The following is a 12,348-nucleotide window of genomic DNA, read 5'->3' on the forward strand; positions in this document are numbered from 1 at the left end:
ATGTTGAAAAAGAAAGCCGGAGTAAGAGCAGCAGTGTACCTAATGTATGCCAACTGGCCAGCTGAGCAGGGCAATCATAAATTTCTTTATTGCTTTTCACATAGTTCACTGAGACTTACTCATTGCAAGTGTCTATGCAGAAGTTATGTTTTTTGAGGGGTGGGGGAGAAGTACATGAATGCAATGATTGCTGTTTTTGCTTAAGCCAGCATGGAGGAAGGTGGAAAGAGGTTTTTTTTTTTTCTATTTCTGTTTGGGGGAAGCATAATATAAAACATTTTTCCTTTCTATTTTAATGGGGAGAAGATAAGCAATTCCACTTCTTAATCTGGTTAGGCTCTTCCATTGCAGAGATGTGCTTAGGAAATGGGGGGAAAATCATTAAAGGCTGCCTGACAATGATTCTTACATTCTTAAAAGGTAAAAAACAGTAAAAGACAAAAGAAACTGGATATGGACATGACAAACTACAATGTACTCAAAAGGATCTCAAAATTACTTTATTTCAAAGCCTGGGGAAAACTCAGGTTTTTAACGGGTTATAGATCATTAACAGCCAGTTTGGTCTAAAGCAGGAGTCTTCAAACTTTTATGACTTGTGGACTTCAACTCCCAGAATTCCTCAGCCAGAGTGCCTGGCTGAGAACTCTGGGAGTTGAAGTCCACAAGTCATAAAAGGGCCAAGTTTGAAGACCCCTGTTCTAAAGATTAATGCATCAGCCTAGAGACTAGGAGATTGCGAATTTTAGTCCTGCCTTAGACATAAAACTAGCTGGGTGACCTTGGAGTCACTTTCTCTCAGCCTTAGGAAAGAGGCAATGGCAAACCACTTCTGAAAAAAGAGGAAGGAAGGAAGGAAGGAAGGAAGGAAGGAAGGAAGGAAGGAAGGAAGGAAGGAAGGAAGGAAGGGCACCATTAGGATAGGAGCCATGTAAATCTGATTTGGGGTGTGCAGAAATCCTATTCCAGGTGGCAGGCGCTATGATAGAGAAGGCACATTTTTGGGGTCTAAGTAGATGATATTCTTTAATAGATGTGACCTGCAGTGCATTGATTCTGACCAGTCTTATTGGATGGGCAGAAACCATGAGAGATTCTGATGCTGCAGATCCAGATATTCCACTCATTCTCTCCTCCCCACTTTCTTATTCCATTAAAGAGCTCTGCAGGCAAATGTGTCCATTATCTTTTAAAGGAGATATTTCAATTTTTTTCTCTCCAAGGGTGGACTCGCTCATGCTGTCATGCAAAGGGGCACCCTGAAAAATCTTACAATTCCTGGGACACACTCCAGGGAGATAGGCTATCTAAAAAAATTAAGAAACCTCTTTTTGAGACAGAATTCAAATGATAGTTCCTACTACCTGAAATGTGAGGTGTCAGATTGATACAGATGGTAATGTAAATAATTATAGGCACTCTCCACCTGAAAAGTTGGGTCAGCTTTTCTTGTCCTCCAAGGTGACATTCATCAATTTTTCTCTTTCTGACAGTTTATGGACCTAAGAATTTTCCCCACTTTACAAATCTCCTTGAGAAAAGAAAGATACTTCCAAGGTGATCTAAGAAAGAAACCTGAAATAACATATAAAGTATTTTTAACATCTTTAACTTTGTTCTTAATTCTGTCTTTATTTCTATTTTATAACTGTGCTTTTAATACTTCTGTATATTTTTATTGTAAACTGCCCAGATTCACTTTGGTGAAGTGTACAGTGCAGAAATTTGATAAATAAACAAATAAGATAAATAAAAATATTTACCTAATCCTTCTACTATCAGAATATTGATGCTATCTTCCCCTACTCTCTTCCTACCCAGTTTGATCTGCTGTTACTTAATTGCTATTTTGTTCTTTGCATCTTCATTTTTCATGTCAGATTCTAGCCAATCATGTGTTTCAAAAGTACTGTAGTATCTTGGTAATCAACTGCTTTGAAACTCATCAAATTTGGTACTCAATATATTTTGATACAAAATTTTTGTCCCAGTACTCATGGTTTGTTTGGTACTCAACACACAAGCTAGAACATGTTGGTGTTGGCTACCTTGTAACTCATCACATTATTCCTTATGGGAAAAAATATTTGGTACTCACTGTTTTTGGTAATCATCACACTTTCTGGAACCAATTAACAATGAGTACTGAGATACCACTGTATCTAATTGGCTAATAAAGTTAAAGCCAGAAGACTCACAGTGAAGTAGCTTCCTCCCACTCAGACATGACTAAATTGCCTTGGTCCAAAGCAGAGACTTTTGGATGCTATGGAACACATTGTGGTGAGAGAGAAGTTCTCTGAGGATGGGCTTCAGAATAAGTCCGAAATCTCGGAAGACTAAACTTCTGTCACCATGACTGACCCAGATTGGATTCTGCTTTGGAAGATGCTTGGAGACAAATAGTTGGGACTGGGAGCATAAAGAACATCCCTGCACCGACAATCTGAAAATCCTTAATGGATATTTCTGATAGTCATAAAAATGCTTGGCAGTTTTGTGTTGGCCAAGACAACCACAAAGCTGGGTTTATTTCAAGATTTCATTGTAGAATTTCTCAGGGAACTTATTTAACTTCATGAACATTCCCGTAACGGTTAAGGCAAAATTATTATTTTTGAAAGAAACTATATAGAAGCATTTAATCAAATTTGGCCATTGGAAGCCCATTAAGTGGTGACTTAACCAGGTATGATGTGTGGAAAATATTACACTTTGGTTTTCCTGCTTTTCCCCCTTCTTCTTAATGAAAGAATAAAAACAAATGGAAAGTTAAATGGGGGTGGCTTGGAATATCGCTATCATAATGTATAGTGCCATCAATGTGCTTACATTAGCACCATCAAGAAGTTTGATTTTAATGGCAGACTTATTACTTTCCAGAATAAAATCATTTTAACACGGTGGTTAAAATAAACAAAACAAATAACATTCACTTGCAGGTCAAACTTCTTATTGTCCATTTGAATGGCATATTACAAAAATGTAACACAATTAAAAGAATAGGAAGAAAGGAATGAAAATCAAGGTATGGCTTATCTATTTGGTTCAAAATATTGTAAAACAATCAAAAAGTAGTATAAATAGTAGGCTGTTTAAAGAAATCAGAATGTGTAGAAAATCTGTGATGCTTTGTGTAAAAACAAAAAGATAACTAAGAAAAAAGTTTTTCTTCACATAAGTTATATATCTGATTTTTTCCCCTCTTTCAGCCAAAACCATAAAGTGTCATTTATCTCCAGCTAGTGAGATAGGCATATGCACATGCTGCATTCACCACAGGTGTTGATAATGAGTTTACTATTTTTAATTATAATAATTTCCATATCATGGCCAGAGCCAAATAGCATTTTAACATCTCTGCTTGAAAAAATATGGAAAGTAGAAAAGCTATCATTATAGCTTAGCAAGATAATCAAGCTTCTTTGCTCACATGAGGGGAAAAATCATTATGTGCCTTTTGCGAGGTCTCAGTATAAACCAAAATGCAACCTGGGCTTTTATGGGGAGGGAAAGTCCTGCAAGGTCAAGTTATTATAAAACACAGCAGGTGCAGAATCATGGTTGTGGATTCCTAATGTTTGGAGATATGCACATTACAGTATCTTTACATGACAGTATATGTAGAAGTGGACAATTAATTTCATCTCTATTTCAACATGAGTTGATCTAATTTTGCGTTTTGAAATAAAATGTAGAGGTTTTCGCGGGTGTTTGTATGTAGGTCTTTGGTTGTTCGGGTTTTCTCCCGCGTAAAATTGGAAGTGTCTTGCTGACGTTTCGACAAAGTCCCATTCGTCATCTTCAGGCTGGTGTTTTCAACTTCGTGCTTCGAGGAGTAATTTGCTCCTTGAAGCACGAAAACATATGTGTGTGTGTGTGTGTGTGTGTGTACATTTAAAAAAAATATTCCAAATTTTAAACTTGATATTTTTTAAAGAATGAGAAACTGAAAAACAGAATTGACAGGTGTGCTCTGGAATAGAAGTAGTGGATAGCTGTGAAGCAATCACTCATCACATAGCCTGGGTTTTTATACAGAGATACCTTGATAGGGCCAGCTGATAATCATTTGGTCTCAGGATCCAAACAGTATTTGTGCTTTTCTTACTGATACGGAATATTTATACCCACCGAATAAAGGTAGCATTTGAGATGGCTTGTTATAGACTGCAGATATAACAATGCTCAACAATTACTAGGAAAGACAGACAAGGTGGTCCTTGTTTAGTGACTGCCTTCTTTAGCAACTGTTCACAGTTTTAATGATGATGTAATGATCCTCACCTTTATGATTTTCAGAGGTCTGTACAATGAAGAAAAAAAGTAAGATCATAAGCATTGTCAATTTCACTTAGCAACCGCTTTGTTTAACAACTGAGTTACCAATGTTAGTCAGGAAGCATGAGAGGCAGCTAAGCCTGTTATTCAAGGCAAAATTATTTGTTTGGTTTTTCAAATTTATACAGGTAGTCCTCTACTTATGACCACAATTGAGTCCAAAATTTCTATTGCTAAGCGAGGCAGTTGTTAAGTAAATTTTGCCCCATTTTATGACCTTTCTTGTCACAGTTGTTAAGTGAATCGCTACATTACTAACATGGTTGTTAAGTGAACCTGGCTTCCCCATTGCTTGACAGAAGGTTGCAAAAGGTGATCTTGGGACACTGGACCTGTCATTTATATGCGTCAATTGCCAAGTTTCTGAATTTTGATCACATGACCACAGGAATGCTGCAATGGTCATGAGTGTGAAAAAATGGTCATAAGTTACTTTTTTCAATGCCATTAAAACTTTGAATGGACACAAAATGAACTGTTGTAAGTTGAGAACTACCTGTATAGCTCCACACCTCACACTACAACCAACTCTGGGCAACATACAATAAAGCTTAAAAACAATAATTCATAAATAACAGCAACTATTATTATTACAAACATTAAAAAATATAAAACATCCTCCTCATGAAATAATATTCAAAAGGATGTTAATAATAACAGTGCCACTTCACTAATTTGCCACTCCCTGGAGTCTCCAGGCCCAAGAGCACAACTACGTTTTGAGGACCTTCAGAAAGCCAAGAGCAATGATGCCAGCCTAATCTCAGAGGAGGGTGGATATTTCACAAACCGGGAGCGACAGCTAAGAATTCTCACCACTTAGGGCCTCCCAAATGTATCTCCTTAAATGATAGAATGCACAACATGACCTCTCTACTAGATCTAGTGGGACAGGAAGATGTAATTGAGGAAAGGCAATCCCTCAACCCAGTCCCATGCCATGTAGGGCTTTAAAGTTCAAACCCAGCAAAGGTTAAAACCAGGCCTGAAAATGAATGGTAAGCAATGCAGCTTTCTCTGGAGCCACAACAAGGCCAATCTCCAACTGTGAGCAAATTTGGGTGACTTTGTTTGACAGTCGCTGAGCAAATTCTTTCACATGGCCCTGCAAAGGATTCTCTAAGCCCCTTCTACCCAAGAGGGATCATGTTATTGAAACAGGACCACAGATACAGTAAGGACAGAGAAGTACTGGTGTTTCACACCCTTATTGCTTTAATCATGGCTCTAAGTTGTGTCTGGTTGAGTTGAGTTCCCAGTAGAGCATCAGCAACTCTCTAGATCAGGGATCTTCAAACTTGGCCCTTTCATGACTTGTGGACCAACTCCCAGAATTCCTCAGCCAGCATGCCTGGCTGAGGAATTCTGGGAGTTGAAGTCCATAAGTCATAAAAGGGCCAGGTTTGAAGATCCCTGCTCTAGATGTCTCTTCTCTCATTTCAACATCCTCAGCTACTCCATACACCATGGGGAGAAACAGGTTCCATGAAAGGAGAAAGGTTGTGTAGAGACAATCCAACGGAGATCCTATATATCTAAACTCATTTCATCTCAGGCTACTCCTCATTAAGGAGCATGAATGATACTTGCTTTTCTGTCCAGCAGGTAATCATATTTTTTTTTCTTTTTTTTTTTAGTAAATTAGTACAGTCCATTCTTCAGCCTTACAACTAAAGTGAGGTTGGAATTGGCAAAGGGTAACATAATTTACAATAGTGTATCTTTCTGCTGGCTGAAGGTCTGGAAGATAGCACTTGAACTTGATTTGGGGGGAAAGCCTTACATCTCCTTAGTTGAGCTTTGAAAATAATATAAGGGAAAATGTCTCCATTAATCCCAAGATGTGACTGCATGCTAAGAACACAGTAATTGTTCAGTCTTCCAAATATCTGTCAATCTTCTTCTTTCTTTTTTAATTAGCCATTTATGTGAAGCAACTAATGCTATTGAAAGAATGTATTGTTATTGATAAGTGCATGTGATTACCTCATCAGTAGTCATAATGAATCATCCCAGAAACAGTACAGTTCTGCTGATTCAATCTCCCCTGGCTTCATGTTTGAATAATAGCATATTATCAACACCTCTATTTGTAGAAGAGTAAACCCACTATATAGGCCCCCAGAAACTTAAAAATATGAATGAGAGCACTTTGACAATCACACTCTCAACTTTTCCCTTCTCAAAAGTGATGGTGGCATAGGCTATCGACGTCTCTCAACAGATGTTGATTTCTTTCAGAAGATTATGTTTGTGTCTCTTCCTCTCTATAATCCCTCTGCCTTCAATAGAATATAAAAGAATCCAGAACTTTCAACAAGCTGATTTTGAAGACATGCTAGATTCTGCAGAGTAGTAAAGGAAATAACTATATCAAAGATAAATTGCATTTTGCCCTCTAGGTACCATAGCACCATTTTGTTGCAAACCTGTTGAGAGTCTGACAGCTTTGAGGGACAATGCCAGGGTAGAAATAAAGAGATTGAAATAAATAAATTAGTCTAATAAATAAATTGGACTAAAATAAGGTTTCTCAAACTTTATGGTACAATAACTCTCTAAAATAATACTTTTGTGTAATCCCCAGCTGAGGTGGTGCAGCAGTTAGAGTGCAGTACTGCAGGCCACTTTAGCTGACTGTGTTCAGCAGGTCAGCGGTTCAAATCTCACCGGCTCAAGGTTGACTCAGCCTTCCATCCTTCCGAGGTAGGTAAAATGAGGACCCAGATTGTTGGGGGCAATGTAAATATATATATACATTGCTTACTGGTGTACACCGCTTAGAGAGTGCTTGCACTTAAAGCGGTATATAAGTCTCATAAATAAATAAATAAATATAGGTAGTCCTCTAGCTTACATTCATAGTGACCATTCATTGTTACAATGGTGTTGAAATATTGATGTATAACCAATCCTTGGAATTGTCATCATTGCAACACATGATTGTAATCTGGACATTTGGATCCCATGCTCATGATTATGATGGTGCAGAGAAATGTAGTAATTTCATCACCATTTGTGACCTTCCCTGCCAGTTTCCCACAAGCAAAGTCAATGAGGAAGCCAGCACATTGTTCCAGTAAGTCCCCCTGGCTTTCCTGCATTTGACTGGCACCATGCCTTCCATCCTATAGCTTTATTGCACTTTTGCAATGCTGCAACTCCCCCTCTCCCAGCATCCCCCAACTTGCATACAGCCTGTGCTGGTCTGCTCACACTCACACACTTACACACTACAGATGTTAGGAATCTTTACTAAGGCTTCCAAACCTGGATTAGTATTCCCTTGTGCCAGCACCAGCTTAACCCCAATGGGTTCCTCAGACTACTCACAAGAAGCCAACACTAGTCCTCAAAGGCAAAGGCAAACCAATCCACTAGGCAAAAGCAAGTCCTCAAGGCAAAGGCAAATCCACAAGGCAAGAGCAAGGCAAGAACACACAGCAAAGAAATGGACCCATTGTTCCCAGCGTCATTTCATTCCCCTTGCTGAACTAAATAATTGCTTCTTGGTGCAACTCATCAAGAAGGGTGAGGCTTCTTCCTCATGAGTAATCTGGCTGACCTTCTTTGTGCTTGCCTCCTCTCAGCCCTACATGCTCTCAAATCTGGAGAAGGAGGTAGTTCTTCATGTCCACTGACCAGCTGCAGCCCTGTGTCCTCTCCATCCAAAGCCAGCTGCAGCTCTGTCTCTCCTGTCTCTAGCTCAGTCGGCTGCTTGTCTGATTGCTCCCCTGTGTTCAGCCCTTCCACTTCTGGCTTGTAACTCTTGGTTGCTGGATCCCTCTCCTCAGAAATAGCATCTGGACAGGCATCTGGGGAATCATCCAGGGGACTCATCACATTTGGGTCTCCCCAACACTCCACAGCACCTGGGACTCTTTACCACTTCCTGCTTAATGTATCTTGTGGACATGAGAGTTTTCTGTCATTATCATTGTCATTGCTAAGTGATGGGGTCATGTGATATTATGTTTTACAACTGCATTATTTAGTAATGGCAATCCTGGTCCCAATTGCTATTATAACCCAAGGACTACTACTAACATTTAGATAGATAGCAAATGGAAGAATTAAGCTTTCTGCAGTTGAATGGAGCTTTTTCACTGCCCTCTGAAAGCTGGAGAGATTATTTCCCATCACTTCCAGTCAATCCATTTGGGATGATAAAATTGAAATCCCTCCACACACCTAAAAGGGGGAAAGCTGATGCTGAAGACTTAGTTCTGGGTAGGCCATCTCCAGAGATGCAATAGCTTGTGAGATGTTCCTCAAAAACAGCACTTCACTAGCCTGCATCCTCTGAGAATGAAAGAAAACAAGAGAGGGACCAAGGGAGATGATGCAGGTGACTTGCATCCCCCCAGTCACTCCTGAGATTCAAATCATGGTGTAGCATTTTCTCCTGGATGGAATGGATCTCAGAAGGACTCTGCTGTCCCATTTCAGGATAATCACTTCAACATACAAGTAGGAAAGTATTTTGGAAATATAACTTGCTAACTCCCTTCAGAAACTCAGCTGGAGTTCTTCACTAAGGAGAACTGCAAAGACAAATAAGTACTTTTAAGAGCTTTCCTTGCCCAATGCTATCAGCTCCCCAGGAATCCACAGTTATATTAGTATACTTTAATGTAAGCTTTCATGCCAATTTAGAATCAAGTAAACCAGCAATATGATTAGGCACATTCCCAAGAATGCTCCGCAACATATCAACCCTTCATGGAGGACACACGGCAATTTGTTGGCAATTAATTTGATTGCAGCTCATCACATACCCTTTTGAAGAGATGCTGTGAAGTATAGAGACTATGTGTATCTATAGGATGGAACAGCTGCCATGCATTGTGCCAATAGCAGTGGCTTCTGAACACACAGAAGTATTTTCATACATAAGCAAATGTATTGTTTATTGAATTAAAGCAGATCATTGAATTGGATCAGCAGTGCCTTGATCCTTTGTGGAAACAACAGAGTGGATTACCTTCATAAAACACACAGGCCTAGGAAAAAAATCTGTGTCACATGAATAAAACTAGTTTTATTACAGATTATAGTAAATTTCTACATTAAAGACAGTTTTCATAAGATACAGCTGATCATAATCTCAAAAAACAGGTGAATGCAAGTATTTAGCAATGGAAATCTATTCAAACAGAGCCAAGATAAGTGTGAAAAACAGTTCCCAGTGCTGCCTCTTAAGCTTCTTGTGAAGAATTAAACCCACAGAGCATTACATTCCTTATTATTAATAAAGGAATCAATTATCACACACCATCAGTTTACTATTCATATTCACTGTATAATGCTTCACAGGTTTAATAACCATAAAGGTATGTGAGGAATTTTTAAAAAGAATAACTTTTTTAATTCCACAGTGTTTCAGTTATCTAATGAAACCAAATTTTTCATAACAAAATTAACATAAATTCAAATGAAGATTGTTGTCCCTGACTCTTTTTAAGTTCTGCCTAAAGAGATTTTATCAGTTATTAGAGAAGCCTCTTGAGCTTATACATTTCATTTAATTTTATTTGTGGCATTTATATCCTGCCTTGAATAAAATAGGAAGACTAGTAAAATGCATAAATTAAAAAATGTGAAAGCTGATTTTGTTTCTCAATATTTTTAAATATGCAGAAAAAAACAAGTTAAAGTGATATATAATCAAGGATAGACAGAAGATAAATCAGGATTTGTTGACAGTACTTTGGGTGATTTGCAGTAATTGGCAAGGATTTCTGGATTCCAGTTTTCTTTTAGCAACAGTAGCAACTGCTTAATTTCAAAACCCATTATACTCTGGAAGCTCAACATAGTTAGAAATGGACTTTTGTGTCAAGGACTGTAAGACCCTTTCTGTTAAAGGGTCACCAAGCAGGATTCTCAGAACTGCAATGCCTTCCTTCTATCTCTGTATTACATTCATTTCCATTATTAAATGCTTTACTTATGTTGCTATTTGAAATCACAATTGTTTTCATTGCTTCTGTTTATTGTCTATTGCCATTCCTGCTTTCTTATAGTAATTATAAAATTATTTTTATTCTAAATAATAAAATTATTATTGTTTTGTTTTTATTTATTTTGACAGCTAATTTCCTGTGGAAACTAGTGTATAACCCCAGAATGCTCTGGATTTTGTATCATCGGGCGTCATTGCAACTTAGGGGTGTTTAAAGAAAAAGAAAATAGCATTATTTCACTTCTGTTATCCTTAAATCAATTTAGCAGCTGCTATAGAATATAATGCTGCTTTCCAAGTAAGTGATGAATAGAAGATGAATTGCTTATTAAACAACAGTACAAACCCCAGGAGATGAAGCAATTATAGAGAACTCTCCACTCTTGTAGATACCAAGTATATTAGAAGAAATAACCTCAGAGTGAGGTTAACATCGTAATTTTTATTTGGTTGTATCTTTAAATTAGAGATGAGAGAGCCAGTTTGGTATAGTGTTAAGGCACCAGGCTAGGGGTGTGTGTGCTTGAGTTTCTCCTTAGGCACAAACCCAGCTGGGTGACTTTGTGCCAGTTGCTCTCTCTGAGGTCAGGGAAGGAAACAGTGGCAAACCATTTCTCTAAATCTTGCCAAGAAAACTTCAGGGACTAGTCCAGATGGTCATTAGGAGTCAAGACTGACTCATAGGCCCCAATCCCACTCCCCAAAACACACTAAATCACAGTTCCCCAATCTTTCCAGCTCTGCAGACCAGCCGGGGAAGAGAAGATGATTCCATGTGAGCGATGAGCAAGCACACGCATGTGCAAATCTATTTGTGTGAGCAGTACGCAAGCATGTCCTCTGCTCGCGCAAGTGGGGACGTGCACACTCACCCGCCATTTCCACGTCTCAGTTCCAAATGGCTCAAGGCCTGGAAGTGAGCCATGGACTGGAATTGGAGACCCCTGCTCTAAATACCCTTTTGATACTTAACCATCTTCTTTCTTTTTAGATGTGCATTTGAAATGGATGAGGTTAAATATATATATATATATATATCCTGAACAGGTTATGTAATAGCATTTCTAAATGACCCTATCTAGAATTGTTAGACTCCAGTGCCCCTTATCCCCAACACATTTAGAAGGCACAGCTTGTGGTATAATACTGCATTTTCTTGACATATCATATAGTTAATATATTTGTCTTAAGGCTGCAAACATGTTAGGAACTTCTGGATATTTTTGATCCCCATCTCTCAGTTTTTAATATCTTCTACCAATAATTGGGAATAAAAAGATTTTACTGCAAGGCCATCTAGAGGCCCATTGGTTCTCCAGTTCTAAACCATTTTTTTTTTGCACTTGTGATTTCATGTACTGATTTTATATTTTTTTATTAGCATTGTCTGCCAGAAATGCTTTTTGATTGTGGTGGTTAACAAAGCAAACAAATAAACAATAGAATTTCATTAAAATTATATATAATAGGGAAAAAATGTATACGGTGGGGGTTCTTCAACAAATCCATGAGATAATTATTCTTTTCTTATTATAAATTAGCTGTCCTTTGTTAAATACTAAAATAGCTTGCTGACTCAATGTCAAAGTTTCATATATATCAACATTTGTTACATTTTTATAATAATATTAATAATATCAGTTTAAAATATCTTTTCTAACCAAAGCATAACTTAATTTCATTTGTACTTAATTTTCACTTATTTAATCCATATCCTATTTTCGCTTTTTTCAATTTTAATTTCCCATCCATGTTCAAAGTATCCCAATCATTTATAATTTCAAAACAAGTTATATTTGGGCAACCAAAAGCATCCCTTATTCAAAATTCTTAGCATATTCTTGTTTCCCTTTTCATATAATATAATATTCTGATTACAACTCCTAACTATCTAATTATAAAAATACTTCTATTTCTAACAATCTATTCTTAACCATATTCAAACCTCTAATTAGTAATACAGCATCCCCTCTAATAGGTCAAAGCTTCTGTTTCCTTCAATCTTACTCTAGCTTTCTTTCTTTGCCAACTAACTTTCCAAG

At 37.7% G+C, this 12,348-nt stretch overlaps 1 protein-coding gene across 10 annotated transcripts in view; it reads right to left on the minus strand.

Annotated features, from left to right (window-relative positions):
* LOC120307900 (keratin, type I cytoskeletal 9-like) overlaps window positions 1-12,348 on the minus strand; it is a 96,850-nt gene that overhangs the window by 43,256 nt on the left and 41,246 nt on the right. For 2 of the 10 annotated variants that reach the window (XR_005556689.1, XM_039343149.1), the window contains one exon: window positions 3,828-4,306. The exons of 6 other annotated variants lie outside the window; for them this stretch is intronic. Coding sequence is in view for 2 of the 4 variants with exons in the window: in XM_039343149.1 (XP_039199083.1) it covers window positions 4,299-4,306 (8 nt within the window). In the remaining 2 variants the exon portion in view is untranslated. Of the gene's footprint in view, window positions 1-915; window positions 1,576-3,827; window positions 4,307-12,348 lie in introns of those variants that run through there. 2 more of the 10 variants (XM_039343150.1, XR_005556691.1) reach the window with 2 other exon arrangements.

This window comes from Crotalus tigris, unplaced genomic scaffold (assembly GCF_016545835.1).
Source record: "Crotalus tigris isolate CLP2741 ecotype Arizona unplaced genomic scaffold, ASM1654583v1 scf7180000017833.3397121, whole genome shotgun sequence".
NCBI classification, from domain to species: domain Eukaryota; kingdom Metazoa; phylum Chordata; class Lepidosauria; order Squamata; family Viperidae; genus Crotalus; species Crotalus tigris.